Source organism: Podarcis muralis, chromosome 11 (genome assembly GCF_964188315.1).
Source record: "Podarcis muralis chromosome 11, rPodMur119.hap1.1, whole genome shotgun sequence".
In the NCBI taxonomy this organism is placed as follows: Eukaryota; Metazoa; Chordata; class Lepidosauria; order Squamata; family Lacertidae; genus Podarcis; species Podarcis muralis.
In genome coordinates this window covers 42360594-42376566 of record NC_135665.1, presented here as the reverse complement: position 1 = coordinate 42376566, position 15973 = coordinate 42360594, and the positions used below count along the sequence as shown (strand labels likewise).

The window sequence follows — 15973 nt, the reverse complement described above, 5'->3', positions numbered from 1 at the left end:
AAATGGTTACTATCCTGCCCAAAGAAGGAAATATGTTGATTTCAATCTATGGAGAGGGAGGAATAATTTCCCTTGTACGTATAAACTGAGCTATGTTGAAAGAGCGGAAAATGAATTGTATATTAAAACAGTTTGTTGAAGGATGGGTGATCTTTATTATATTTTGGAATGCGAACGTTGGTGAGGATGTAATACAATATTCATTGTTTACTCCCCCCCCCCTTAAACCAAAACATGTATGTTTATATTATATGTGTGTGTATGCCCCTTTTTCCTCTTTTTTTTGTAAGAAACTCATTAATTTTTTTTAAAAAATGATTGGCACTCTAGGATTTCATACAGGAGTCCTTCCCTTGACAGGATTCCTTCAATGGAGATGCCAGGGACAAAACCTAGGGAGGTCCTTTTTGCCTGTGAAGAATGTGTTCTAACTACTGCTAAGGAGACAGGGTTAGCCTTTCAAAAAGAGGTGGAGGTCAGAGCTCTCATAGGATCTATTTTTTTGCAACATGAAGCTCAACCTGCAGAAATGCATGTCTACAAAACAGAGGTAGCCAACCTGTGTGGTCTCCAGCTGTTGTTCATCATCCCTGACACTTGGGCTCGGAGGCTGGGACTGATTTTAGCAGCAGGTGTAGCACCACAGAATTGCCACTCCTGCCAAAGAGGAACTAACTTGATGTTTAACATTTTGGGACTTAAGAGTTTACACTAGCTCCAGATGTGCGGTACATAGTCCTTCATACACAGATATAAGCATTGTATCATTTTACAGCCCACTTCTAACATACATTCATGTGGAAGTTTCAGTAAACTTAAAATTATTTTCACTGCAAGTTAAGTAGTGGTCAGAATCCAAGGGAAGTTTCTTTCCATCTTCAGTTTTCCTTGAAACATGCAACCCATAGGTATTGATATTCTCAAGTACATATGATTCGGTTCAAATCAAGCTTAAGCTCAGGGTACAGGCAACAACCATTGTCCCTCAAACAAGAGGCTTGAGATTATCGTTGCAACCAGTTCAACCTTTCCAACAATACCTCCTTCATACCCTAAGGCACCTTAGAATTACAAAAGTCCATTTTTAAGACTAAATAGTCATAGTATTTCATATGGTACAGTTTTATAAAATACATTAATGTTTACAGTAGCTGTATTTGACAATGAGGTCTATAGTTGATAAACTGAATTCCATTTCATTGAGTAGCCTTTAGACCTTAGTAATTTACAACACCAGCCCAAAACAATTGTATCTTTGTCAGTGTTCAAAGTACTTTTGTATACTTATCAGGCACACTTCATTTCCATAATGAATATTCATATGCATCTCCAAGAGTGCAACGCAGTATTAACTTATTTCATACATTTTTTAAAAATATGTACATTGGTGCTGAAAATTTCAGGTCAGTGCCTCTTCTTAATCATTAGATTAACCCCCCCTCCCACATAAAGATTATATCCCAAATAATTTATAGTAAAAATACAAGGTTTTTTGTTTTGTTTTGGAAAACCACATATAAAACAAGTGTGTGCTGTACACCTATGCATCTTGATTGTCAAGTCAAAACATTCAATCATGTTTTGTGGCAGAATCTTTCATTCAGTTTTGTTTCTGGTAATGCCGTTTTGTAATGTCTTGGGGGGTCTTTTGCCTCTGGTGTAAGCATGGTACCAAAAGTGCATGAACAGAATTAAAAACAAAGTGCCATAGAGCCAGATGATGAACATAAAGATTGGATACTGGTATGGGCAATGATCCATAAAGTAGATTTGTCCTATATGGACGGTAACCATAATGAACTGGATCTAAAACAGAAAAAAACATAGTAAATCATTAGGTATTTGTTTTAATCACACAGTGGAGGTGGGGTTGGGGGAGTTGCAGCACACGAAGGAGGGAACTTTCTGTGTAAAGCATCAAACGTAAGTAAGGATAGTTATGCGGAACTAGTTCTACATCCTTGGTGATGGGGAGGTGAGGGTATTATGATGCTCAGCTCTCAAAGCAGGCTACTGGAACTACTTTACCTTACTTTGCTTTACTTACAGTTACCACCACCCCATAAATTGTGGAGAAGGGGCTAGGGTGCCTCTCTGAGGGCCTCTATTGGTGGAGAAGAGTCCTAATGGTTGAAAGGTTTTCACCATGACAGAGACCTCAGTTTTGGCTAGGCAAGTGGTGAGTTCCTGGCAGCCCCCAAATTGGATGTTTCTTTGGATCTGCTGCATCCAAAACCCCATTGTTAAAGAGTTTTTAATCTTCTCTGGGAGGTCAGGCTAAATGGTAGCAGTTCAGGAAACAGGGTGCACAGGCCATGCAATGAGTTCAGCTAGCTCACAGCCGTTTACAGCATTCATATGCATCTGTGGGTTAAACCACAGAGCCTAGGGCTTGCCGATCAGAAGGTTGGCAGTTCAAATCCCCGTGATGGAGTGAGCTCCCGTTGCTCGGTCCCTGCTCCTGCCAACCTAGCAGTTCGAAAGCACATCACAGTGCAAGTAGATAAATAGGTTCTGCTCTGGCGGGAAAGTAAATGGTGTTTCCGTGCACTGCTCTGGTTCGCCAGAAGTGGCTTAGTCATGCTGGCCACATGAACTGGAAGCTGTATGCCAGCTCCCTCGGCCAATAAAGCGAGATGAGCGCTGCAATCCACAACTGGAGCTAATGGTCCCTTTACCTAAAGTCAACCTACTCCTAACAGATAATCTAGCTTTCCCCTATGTGTTCTGAAAGTTACTCACCAGTTGTATAGTCGTCAGATGCTTCTTCCACCACAAGTATTTGTGGTAAGCTGGTCCCAAGCAACAGAGTCCATAGTAGGTGTACATGATCACATGCACAACACAGTTCAACATACCATGGAATGTTCCCAAGCCACCTGTGAGTAGAACAAAATCCAGTCTTGAAACAATCTACTACCAATCCAAAGTACATCATCTGGGACAAATCAGATATATGAGGCAAAGAAAAGCAAAACTTGAGGCTGTCTCTGGTAACCTTGCGATCGCTTTGTATGCAACCATAATGGCGTGGCTGTCATTAACAGAAATAATTCTGTGAGGCAGAAGCTTCATGCAGTGGCTGTAAATGTATCTATGGGTTGCATCATATATGCCAACTCTGTTGTTACAGAGCCCCTATACCCGCTCTACATCTTCCTGGGGTGGAGAGACTATAGAGAAGCAACAGCTCTTATTAAAAGCCTTCTGCACACATTAAAGCAGGCATTGGAGCCCTCTAGCACTTCAGTAGAAACAGCAATATCCTTGTACCTAATCAAAACCTATGTATGGAAAGTCCACAGACTTTCATGCTTTATACTCTGTATATATTTTCCTATGACATTAATATCTCGTCTTTCCTCCCAGGAGCTCAGGGCAGCACACATGCCACCCACTCTGTCCTCAAAATAACCTTGAGAGGTAAGGTGCTGTGATGCCCTCCAAGAGCTGCTGGACTTCCAACTCCTGTCATCCCTATCAATCATCCTTGTTGGTTGGGGCTAATGGGAGCAAGGGAGTTCAGCAACCTTAGGAGGGAACCAAATTAGCTGCTCCTGGGCTAGGTTGAGAGCTGGCAAGTGGTCTCAGAAGATGGTTTAAGAGTGTACCTTCGGAGCTGAAGGCAGTTTAGTGACAATTTAAACTCTAGTATCCCCAATCCAGGTTCAACACTGCAATCAATATCTTCACATGCAATAACATAATCAATCAATCTGGGTGTGCCTCCTGCCCTGCAATACTGAGACACAGGGTGGTGGCCTAATTTGGGAATTCTGTCCTCAGCCTATGGACGGTATTTAAATTGCAACTAATCTGCACCTGTTCAGGCAAAATAAATGCTGAGCTTGATTTTGCAGGTCCTCACTTGTTTTAGTTATGCTACTCTGAAATTACTGTCTTCAGATAAGAACTTCAACCAGTTTTGGAAATCTTGACATGCACACTTGGAATAGGTCCAAGCTCCTTTGAATTCGTTTCCAACTATTCTTGTGCCATATTTTTAAGATTTCCCTAACTCACTCTCCCATACCCTCATCTTTATATTCAAACTCACATTCTCACTGCTTGCTGCCCCTGTTTAGGCTGCCTCACAACCATGAACTTCGAGGTGTTCAGCACTTCTCATTTCTGGAAATGCATGCGGGTTCAAGACTGGTGCATCAGTTAAAAGTGGAGAAAAGTAAGTTGATGCAGACAAAAAGTTGAAAGAAAGCATTAGCTGCCTGGTCAGGCAATCACAGCAGAGCTATGAACAAGTTCTTTTCCAGCCCCTTTGTGGTACAAACAATCAATCCAGAAAGTGTATCATTAACCAGAGTTTCCCATTTCATTTTCAGCTTTGGAACAAGCCATACTATTAAACCAACTGGCTTAATATCCTGTCTCGTTCCAAAAGGTGGCAACCATAGATGTCCTGGTTTGGAGGAAGCACTTCTTGGTTTGATTGCTCTTCCCTCTGCAGCACAAGCAAATGGGCAGCTTGTATGAGCAAAAGGCATGTGGTGCTTAAAAATTCTATTATTATTAACAAATAAAGGTAAAGGTACCCCTGCCGGTACGGGCCAGTCTTGCCAGACTCTAGGGTTGTGCGCTCATCTCACTCTATAGGCCGGGAGCCAGCGCTGTCCGCAGACACTTCCGGGTCACGTGGCCAGTGTGACAAAGCTACTCTGGCGAGCCAGAGCCGCACACGGAAACGCCGTTTACCTTCCCGCTGGTAAGCGGTCCCTATTTATCTACTTGCACCCGGGGGTGCTTTCGAACTGCTAGGTTGGCAGGCGCTGGGACCGAACGATGGGAGCGCACCCCGCCGCGGGGATTCGAACCGCCGACCATGTGATCGGCAAGCCCTAGGTGCTGAGGTTTTACCCACAGCGCCACCCGCGTCCCTATTATTAACAAATACTATTAATTAAATTATGATTTTCTCCCAGGGCGCCAAACATCGTAGTAAAATAATACAATTAAAATAAAAATATATCAAAATCATTTAAAAGCAATTAAGGACATCTAAAAGCAGTTAATCAAAATGAGAAATAATTATATATATATATATATATATATATATATATATATATATATATATATAGTTTTGTGTACTTTTGATTATGAAATTTAAAAGGTTTAAATAAGGTTTTTTAAGGGGAAAGTAGCTGGTCACTGCAACACAAGTGTTAACTCAAGCAAGCATTTCCCCCATGGCTGAGTGAGGCTGAAGTCTTGCTCTAGAATAGATTCACAAGCAGTTTCCAAATTACAAAACTAGGTTACTGAGAACTGACACTTGGCCACTTTTAAATGGCAACAATATAATTCGGTGGTTTTCATCATGATGGGCAGGGTGGGCCACATTTGACACATAGGACTTGTGCAAAATACTGCATACTAAATTCTGTTAATAAAGAGCAGTTGGCTTTATGTATTTGGGATGGCAGCCTTGAAGATTCTCCTAATTTCTGAAGTGCCTAACCTTACCACAAGAAAGAGTCAGATCCATCACACATAAGCTGCAATGACAGAAACCATCTCTCTGTGTGTGTGCTGTGGAATAATTAAAACTCGCATGCAGAAACCAGAAAAGCAATCTCTCCTAAGCCAAAAATGGAAACTCGCAACCTACTGATATGTAACAGTGCCTGAAGGATTTGCATTTTCATGAAGCCAGTTTAGCAGGAATATCCAAATTACTCAAGCAAGGAAGCCTGCCAAATAATCCCACACAGTACTTGAGGGGTGTGTGTGTGTGTGTGTGTGTGTGTGTGTGTGTGTGTGTGTGTGTAAGGGAATATTGTTAAACGTTTTACTGCTGGCTTATAGTGGCATTAACTCTGATGGGCAATTGCCTTCTTCAGGTGCATAGTAGAGCAATACATGCAAAGTGTATGAAAAGGATCTCTGGTTCTTTTATGTCGTTTCGCAAATGAGATCTAAACACACTGTGTTCTCTACTGGGGGGGGGGGGGATGCAGTTCTCCTCTTGGTAACTGCTTATCACCAAACACTTCTCACTTTATTCTAAAGCCCATCAAACCCAAGGAGCAAAATAAGACATGCACTCCACAGAAGACCCACTCCTTCAAAACCTCTTGCCATTGGGTACATCAATCTGGGCTGTGGCAGCACTCAACTAAGACTACAGTTAAAATTCAGGTGGATGCAAGTGGATGACTATTTCTGCTTTGTGCCACAAACTAGCAGTTATTGACCTTGTTCACATCGTGGTAAACCAGGTGTGACTTGTCTGTGGCCTTCTACATGTTGGACTTCAACTCCACTGCCATTCCTGATCCTTGGCTATGCTGGCTGGGGCTGATGGGAGCTGGGGCCCAACAGCATTTGGAGGGCCACAGGTTAGCTACTCCTTCAGTAAATAATTGCTACCCATTTGGGATGCTTTCTCTCCCATGTACATGCAAGGAAGAGCAAATGATAATTCCTGACTTATTATTATGCCTGAACAGTTCGTTCTTGACTTACTGATAGTCATCTTTTCCGGGGGGTGGGGCAGGGAGATCTCTAGTTCAGACATAACCCTTGGAGCTAGATTCCCCTATCTAGTTGAACTAGTGGGAGGCAGTGTGACAAGTTCTGCTAGCACAATGTGGCTTTTTTCCCTGCCCAAGTTGGTGGCAGAGGCATTTGAGAGAAGCCCAGAACAGCATGAAGAGGAAGGAGAGGTGGTATCATTCCATTAGACGTGCAGAAATGCTTGCAATGAGTTAACAATCTCCTTAGTGCTACTTCAGATTCTAACCTAAGCCAGGTTTGTTTCTCCTAAGTGCTAAGCATGGAGGCCAGATCAGCAGCTTCATGGTAAAACTATTAACTAGTTTACTGCAGTGTGGGAACTGGACCATTGTGATGTTTTGGATGATTCTATTGCCATTCTGGACGACTTCTATAATGAAGGCCAAAAGTTTTTAAAGCAAAAAATCCAAAGCACATTAACTGGGAGAGTTCACAATGCTGATTAACACAAGGGCATCTCACTCAAAAGTACTCAATTTCTGTCCACAGAAAAATCCATTAAAAAAGACCTCATGGCAAACACTTGGATTAACATAAATTAGTATTAGGCAGCATTAAGCTAATCATTTTTAAAAGCCAAAAAAAGGAGAGTAAATAGGATGGAATACATCACTACTCTTCCAAGGGATAATAGAGGGCATCATTTCATTTGTCAAGATCTAATATAGCCTTCCAGAGAAGAGAGCACACATTTATGAAAACTAAACTTGTCTTGTTCTAAATATATCTGCTGTGATAATAACTTTATTTTTGCTGTTTCACTGTATATCTCCTTGAGTCAATTGTGTAGAAGGCAATGAATAAACTAATGACACTATATTATTAATAATATAATTACCATCATCATTACTACCACTGTTATTAACAGGCTTCTCCCAAGGCAACACTGCCTCAGGCTCCCCAGGTCAGATGAGATGTCCAGATTATTACCATCTACCACCCCACCCCTTCAAGAGACGCTATCTATGAAATTTGTCAAGTCCCAGCACACAGTAATATGAATCTGAGAACAATAGTAATCTGGCAATAGAACACGGGTCAGAAATCGTCTTCTAATTTTTAAAAAATAAAATAGTCTTCTGAATGCCTGTAAAAGCACAATGCAACCTTTAGATGGGTTTTTTTTTTTTACATGGTCTTTGCGTTAGGAAGTTAGGAAAACCTATAGTTTTCCCTATGCCCCACTGCTCTCCTTTCTGTACCTCCTTTTTTTGCCCAGGTGTGTCCAGTTTCAACAGGCACCCTTCAAAGGCAGAGAAGGCGAAGCAACATGCAAAAGAAAGGGGTTTGCATAATTCAAAGTAAATAACTTGTTGCATCTATGCTAATGCTCCCAAAAGATTTCAGCTTGCTATGGATTTTGGGCCTGAGAACATTCAAGGGTTACATAATAGGGTGGGAAAAGAAACTAGAAATCAGATGGAACTACTGGTCAAACGCCACTATCAATAAACTGCTAAAGCTGCAAAGCTAAAATAGGGAGAAAAACAAAGTTCTTAATCCAACAGAGAGCTAGGCATTCCTATGCTAATTTAAGCCAATATGTTTAAGAGCACCTACTTCTGTGCTGGAACCAGTTAATGTGTTGAGACAAGTAAGAAACCTTAATAGGTTTAAATGATACACTTGCTTCAGAATCTTTGTATTGTTTGCCTTTTCCTCTGTGTCACTTTAAACAAAAAGCCTTGTGCGAGCTGTCTTTTGTTTAGCCACCCAGTTGCAGGAACCAGCCAGAGACCAAATTTGCAGAGTGACATGCCAACACCACCTACCTGGGAAAAGTTGATATGTACACATGACTTTCTAAAGCAGGTGGGGTGCATGCACAGAATTTTAAGGAAAACCCCATAGGTAAAGCAGCAGAAGGAAGGAAATTTCCACTTAGAAACATTGTATTATTTATAAAAGCAAGTTTCAATTTAGAATCGGAACTACCTGGAGCAAATTTGACTCCAAACCACCAGGTCCAAGGCATGATTGTGTGATGGAATACATGGAGAAACGTAATTTGGGCATTCTTCTTTCGGAGCACAAAGAAGATCTGGAAGGATTTAAACAGGTATTATTACTGCAAGTCACACTTAACGTCAGCAGCATGCGCAATTCAGTCTGTGCGCTGAATAGCTCATCATGTTTTCATGGCATGTATAAAAATGCATTTATTCACACTGCCGTTCCATGACTATTAGTACTGACTACACATACTACTGCCCAAAATAGTTGCTAGAGTAAATAAATAAATAATCTGTTGGCTTTTGTTTTACAGAAGATGCAGGTGGTTTTAGAGTCACTGGAGTACAGTATATAGAACACCAGCTTTTCCACACAGTCTGCTCACAATGCACCCTTGTGATTTGCCACTTGCACTGTGTGTCTCCCCACCACACACACACACACACACTGGTGCAGGGGCGGACAAAGGGTGGACAAAGGGCGTGCGGAGGGGGCGGGCTGCTTCGAGTGTCACTTCTGAGGGGGGTGACAAAATGATGGGCGGCACTCATGGGGAGTGACGCGGTGGCTTGGGTGCCTGCAGGCTCTGCACTGCCCCAAATGGTCCGCCTGCCGCCTCCCCCTCAGCTGAAGGGCAGCTGAGTGGGAGGAGGCAGGCGGACTCCTCAGAGGCCCCACAGAGTGCCCCAGCTTGCCCTACGTCACGGGTGGCTGGCCCGGCCCTGGGCGCAAGGCACATGTGCCGTCCCAGGTGCCCAATCGGCTTGCTCTGCCGCTGCACTGGTGTCCAGTATTTTAAAAAGACATACCAACTTTCACATGGTTTGTCTGGAAAGCAGTCTTGTGCTGCTGTTGTTTCTAGCCACAGCTCATCTGCTACTGGATTTTTTTTATTTTTTGGAGTGGAGAGTGTGGTGCAATACTGCAAGCTATGTATCAGCTCAATAAACACTACATAGATTTCTTAGAGACTAATCATAACACATTGAGAAGAAGCCTATTGGATCAGGCTGAAGTACCCATCTACTCCTACAACTTGTTCTAACAGTAGTCAACCAGATGCCCCCGGGAAGCCCAGAAGTAGGATCTGAGTAGAACACTACCAATGATTCCCAGCCATTGGTACCTCGGTTCTCGAATGTAATCCATTCCGGAGGATTGTTCGAGTTCCGAAACATTTGAAAACTGAGGTGCAAAGGGCTGTCAGCAAATTCAGTTGAGAAAATTGAAAAAACATGCTGGGGAAGCCATTCGACTTCCGAGGCGTGTTCAAAAACGGAAGCATTTACTTCCGAGTTTTTGGCATTTGGGTTCGGAAACATTTGTCAATGGAGACATTTGAGAACTGAGATACCACTGTATTGTGAGGTATAGTAAATAGAAAATGTAGCCATGGTGACTAGTAGTCACTGAGAGCCTTATTCTCCATGAACAAAGTCTTAGAAACTTGAAGGCTAAATATAGTTGACTAAACTACAGACATCATCACTATGAGAAGCAATTATTATGGAAGCCTTCCCACCCATACAAACTTCCCTGCTTCTCTCAATGAGGAAGAAAAAATAAAAGGTTCTCCAGGTGTCCTCACCACTCAAATAAATTACAGCACGTGGAAAGTTTACATCCACACAGTGGAGTTAACACAACCCCACCTCATGGCAAAGGAGAAATACAATCTGAAGTATACAAAGGTGCTCCTCGTTCACTTGTTAGATTCTACGATCGTGCTTACCGTGTCTAGCAATTCAATGAATTTCGAGAAATAATACAAGTAGCAGGCACGAACCATCTGCAGAGAAGAAAAAGATGTGTTAAAAACTGAAAACATAATGGAGCTCAAATCTAACCTTAGTTGAACTTTATGAAGGTTTTTCAAGCTTTCAGTGATGAATTTATGTGCAACAGCTTCATGGTGCACCTCATCACCATTCACCAGGTGATACAATCCAAGGAAACACCAGGGAGGGTATACAGTGGTACCTTGGTTCTCATACTTAATCCGTCCGGGAATCCAGTCCGTTCGACTCCTGAAACCATTCGAAAACCAAGGTGTGGATTCCGATTGGCTGCAGGAGCTTTCTGCAGTCAAGGGGAAGTCGCGTCGGACGTTCAGCTTCTGAAAAACATTAGTAAACCGGAACACTTCCGAGTTTGCGGCGTTTGGAAACTGATTTGTTCGGCAACTAAGCTGTTCGAGAACCAAGGTACGACTGTACACACAGAGAGTGGAGCTTCTGTATATTTCCTACACAGCAGCATGCAGCGCCCACAAACACCTTTTAAAAACTTCTGCAATGCAATGGGAAGGTGCTAATTAAACTTTCTCTCTCTCTCTCTCTCTCTCTCTCTCTCTCACACACACACACACACACACACACACACACACAGCAAATCTTTTCTGCATGTGTGTAAAAAGCTGCATTGGTGTCCATGCTTCTCATGGCTGCTCTTTTCATTACACATATATACACACATTCATTTGCAACTCTTCTGTTGTAGCCAATGCAGTCAAATGACAGCACACATTCCTGGAACTTTGTGAATCACAATAAAGTCATTACATGACTCACCCTTAGAGCCATAGGTGACCTGGAGTAATCAACTATGTCACAGCGATAGGTATAGCCTGTAGCCCAGCCAGACATAAGGAACTGTAGATGGAATAAGATAATGATTCATAACAATAACGGTAACAATAATTTATTTAGATATACAAAGTTCAGGGGTATTTTTTTCCAATTGCATGATCAATGTTTCATTTTTTTTGGACTGAACACAATCCATGTGTATGTTTTAGAAACAGTTAGCACTTCTAGAAGTCTCAACAAATGTTTCAGTTCTGTTAAAGGTAAAGGTACCCCTGCCCATACGGGCCAGTCTTGACAGACTCTAGGGTTGTGCGCCCATCTCACTCAAGAGGCCGGGGGCCAGCGCTGTCCGGAGACACTTCCGGGTCACGTGGCCAGCGTGACATCGCTGCTCTGGTGAGCCAGAGCCGCACACGGAAACGCTGTTTACCTTCCCGCTAGTAAGCGGTCCCTATTTATCTACTTGCACCCGGGAGTGCTTTCGAACTGCTAGGTTGGCAGGCGCTGGGACCGAGCAACGGGAGCGCACCCCGCCGCGGGGATTCGAACCGCCGACCTTTCAATCGGCAAGCCCTAGGCGCTGAGGCTTTTACCCACAGTGCCACCCGCATCCGTTCAGTTCTGTTAGCCAAAAACACATACATACATAGTGTTCAGTCAAAAAAATTAATGAAACATTGATTATGCAATTGAAAAAAACACCACCATGAACTTTGTATATCTAAAGGGTTCAGAAGTAGGTTTTGTTTTTTGCTTTTGTTTTTTTTACTTCTATCACAACAGGTGTAAAAAGCTACTTGCCCTGTCACTAGGGCAGCAAAGAGGTTATTCCGGGCAAAGTTAATAGTAACTGGAAGTGGATTTATTTCTTTTTCCAGTTGTTCCTGTTGTCCATTATTTTTACAGAGGTGCATTTGGCAGGGAAACTACTAAATATATATTTTAGGTATGCAAACATTTGGATACTTATTACCAAGGCTATATAATCAGGAGCATCTTACTGAAACGAAAGGTTGCAAAAATTATAATATGGAGATCACTATGAGCATTACAAAAGAAAGCAATTTTTGTGATACACGGATCAAGTGCCCTCACTGAAGAAAAAATTGACAAGACAGCCCAGAAGTCAAAGACTGTTTCAAGTATCTACAAAGAAGAAGAAAAAAGTCACAAAAGCAGTTTCATAGCATAGCTCAGTGACAGAGAACATGTTTTGCATGTAACAGGTCTCCGTACAGAGTCACCCAGAGAAGATGATTCTGAGCTAGATGGACCAGTGGTCTAACTCTGTATAAGACAGTTTCCTATGCTCAGTGAAGTCATGCTTCTTATTTCAACAGCCTGCACCTACAGGTATAGTTAGGTGACTTCTCAGTTAGGTTCCCAATTCACAGGCAAAATATACCTTGTGCTTCCCTGTCCACACATCCACTGCCTCATATATATAACCAGGCACAGAGGTGACATCACTATACAGGGATTTTACCCAACAGAAATAATAAGGAATGGGGCTTAATATTCCCCTCTCCCACCTGGCTCCTCATAAATATAGGGAAGCGAAGAAGAGAGATGCAGATATACCGCCTGGTTAACTTGTTCACTTGTCACTGTGGGGACTTGGGTGTGTGAAGCCTGCAAAGCCTGCTCCAGGTCCTTCTACTCTGCCCAGTAGTATTCTGGAACAGTAACGGGAAACCTGTGGCCATCTGGATGTTGTGAAGACTCGCATCAACTCCAGCCAGCATGGCCAACGATCAGAGATGATGAGAGATGAAGTCCACCATTTAGGAGGGCCCACAGATTTGTCAACTTTGACTTTAAATATTAAAGAGCCACGTCATTTTTAGGATAATGTTGTTGCTGGGAGCATACTCGTGTACAGTTAACAAAGGGAGGAAGGAGGATTCTTACTCCCACAAACACACACTTTCCCCAGGAGTAGAGATAGAAGCCTAGTGTGGACTCATCCATTTGCTTCACATGTTGGCAGAAATATTTGCTGCATTTCCCAACTGCTAGGCTATGGTAGAGGGAAATACAATTTAGAAGGCAATCCCTAGGCTTCAAAAAGCTAAGAGGGACAATGAATTTTCCCTGGGAACAAAGGATCACATTGTGGCATTCAGATTTGATGAAAGTGCTTCTAAACTTTGGTGTTGCAATCTGGCCCACAGCAGAAACCCATTAACATTTTTTTTGGGGGGGGGGGAATTTGTGCACATCTAATCGTCATAATGAGTCTATTCTTAGGCAATACTTACCTCATAAGTCATATAAATTGAAAGAGCCACTACAATGAAGTTGTAAAAAACCATCAATTGCCTCAAATCAAAAGGTTTCCTGTTCTCCATGAACTTTGGTCCCAGGTTGGTGACAAAATAGATATATGCTCCAAGAATAAGTGTCTGTGGGAAAGGTGAGGCCATAAGCGGGTAGCCATCGACTCGTGGATCTGGAAGAGATTTAGTTTAAAAGGGACCAAGTCAGTCAGCTACCATGATTAATCAATCATCAAGTATATTATTAAGCAAAAATAGGCTGTTCATTCGAACAAACATTTTCACCTGTACAGGCACATTTGTTGTTTACCTCAGCTTCTCCCCACTTTACACAAAAAGCATACATTACGCAAGGAAACAAAAACCTGCATCCATAAGTTGCAACAATGAGAAACTTTTGACAATGGCATGACCGTGTTATTTTTTCCTTGAATACTACAAACAGAAGTCACGCGCTCTTGAAATGCATCATTAAATTTTGCTATTTTGGCTAGATTTGAGACCTAGTGCAGCCACTATTTTGGTGTTTGATGAGTTGCATCATTTACTTCAGCAGTAGCCAACCTCAGGCTTGCCTGATGTTACTGGACTACCCAGCACAGCCAATGATCAGTTGAAATCCAGGATCATCTGAAGGATCTTTGATTTACTCATTCCCTGTATTTTTATCGCTGTCAAATTTCAAAACAGAATAAAGTATTAGCCTTCATTGACCCACTTGACTAGTCTAGCAAAATACTTACAAGATTTAAAAGGAAGTAACTTGGTCATGTATATATTCCACCAATTCCTCCCCAATGACTGGGACATCACCAAGAATGTCCAACACCCACCCCTATCATTAATGGCATATAATAGGGATGTCCAACCAATCGATCACGATCTACCTGTTGATCGCTGGGTGTCCCTGGTCAATCACGGGACCCTGATCAATCGCGCCCCCCCCCAAAAAAAACCCTCAACAACTCTGATCAATCCTCCCCAAAAACAACTTTGATGAAGCTTCCCAAAAAAAAAGCTCTACAACTCTGGTCAATCCAATGGGGAGATCACTGCCAGTTTGTTTGTTTTTTTATAGTGGGAGTAGATAGCAGTCTCTTGGAAGTTGGACATGCCTGGTATATAATATACATTAGTATCCTCAATCTGCTAAGAATATTTCATTTTTTCCCTTTTATATTAATGCAATACTCTTAAAAACAGGTACTAAATTTATCCCCATTAGCAAATGGAATTCCTAAATAACCTCATTGCTACACTGCTCAGAAATAGCAGCTTTGGTCCCTCCCTATACCCAATAATATAGTCTTCTTTACACTGAGTTTATCCAGTAATCCAAGAAGTATTCTTGGTGGGCATCATAACACTTTCATAAAGGAGACTCGTTTGGAGACAAAACAACTTGGTATTCTGTGGAAGAATGTGAAAACACAGAGCGAGGGCACTCAGTGCCTTCTAGGTTTTAATATTTGTGAATGGCAGAAGTGCACAAGTGCACCATCTTCCTTTCCTCCTAGGCATTAACAGGAAACATTATGCACAAATTGTTCACATGCGATATTCATGTTTGACTGAAGCCAGAAGCAAAGCCAGAAGCAATTTTGGGAGCGTCAGTTAATGTCTTCCTAGGATGCTTATTAGTGTGGAGCTTATGAGTATTTGTACATCCTGCTGACATATTGTTGGGGTATTCTAAATGTGGCATTAGGCCCTGTGTGTGAACAAGCATGCATAATTTGGCCCCTCCAGGTGCTGAGGGGAAGTGCTGTGCCTTTCAGGACCTGTGTGTGGACTTCCTGGAATCACCTGGCTGGCCACTCTTGGAAACAGGATGCTAGACTAAATGGAGCTGCGATCCAGCTATGTTCTCAACAGCTGTACAGGCATCACCTTGATCATAATTTTTCCCGAATTTATGGTTATCTATCCCTTATTCCAAGACAACTAATGCTCTAAAACTGGAAACCAGTTATGTGCCATTTCATAGTTGCACAAGCATTACTTTGGCATTCTACTTCAGTGGAACTCTTAATAAACAACACCACAACAACTCTGATATTTTGAGAATCCTTTCCTTGTAGAACGCCTAAATTTAATTTATACACATTTCCATTCAAAAGAGCTGGGATCCCAATCCAGAGGTGTGTAGAAGGGATCTGACAATACTGAGAAAAGAAATGATTCCTTTTTCCTGATGTGACAACCAGCCAATGGATTTGCATGTGCTCTACATCAAAAAGTAAAATCCTGTGCCTAAAATCCTTGGCCTGTATGAATCCACAAATTCAGTAACATTGCATAGATTCTCCAGAAGTGCAATCACACCACCCAGTAAAGGGCTATCAATGGGTACAAGCCACAATGGCCATGTGCTCCCTCCGCTGTCAGAAGCAATGTCAGTTGCTGGGAATCACAAGTGGGGAGATGGTTATTTCGCTCAGGTCTTGCTTGTGGGCTTCCCACAGGCATCTGGCTGGTCACTGTGAACAGGATTCTGGACAAGATGGGCCTTTGGACAGTATTGCATTGTGCTTTTTCTGCACTCTCAAGCAATCACAGGATGCAAAGACCTGCTTATTCATTTTTCAGTTAAGTAATACACGTGTAAGATGGTATGCATGA

The 15973-nt window shown here is 42.2% G+C and overlaps 1 protein-coding gene across 1 annotated transcript in view; it reads right to left on the bottom strand.

Moving 5' to 3' along the window:
- Positions 1-1106: 1106 nt before the first annotated feature.
- ELOVL7 (ELOVL fatty acid elongase 7) overlaps positions 1107-15973 on the bottom strand; it is a 39594-nt gene continuing 24727 nt past the window's right edge. The window contains exons 3-8 of the mRNA XM_028748887.2: positions 13334-13524; positions 11055-11135; positions 10217-10273; positions 8467-8572; positions 2743-2879; positions 1107-1806 (exon numbers count right to left, since the gene is read on the bottom strand). Coding sequence (XP_028604720.1) covers positions 1597-1806; positions 2743-2879; positions 8467-8572; positions 10217-10273; positions 11055-11135; positions 13334-13524 — 782 coding nt within the window. The 3' untranslated portion in view covers positions 1107-1596. The remainder of the gene's footprint in view (positions 1807-2742; positions 2880-8466; positions 8573-10216; positions 10274-11054; positions 11136-13333; positions 13525-15973) is intronic.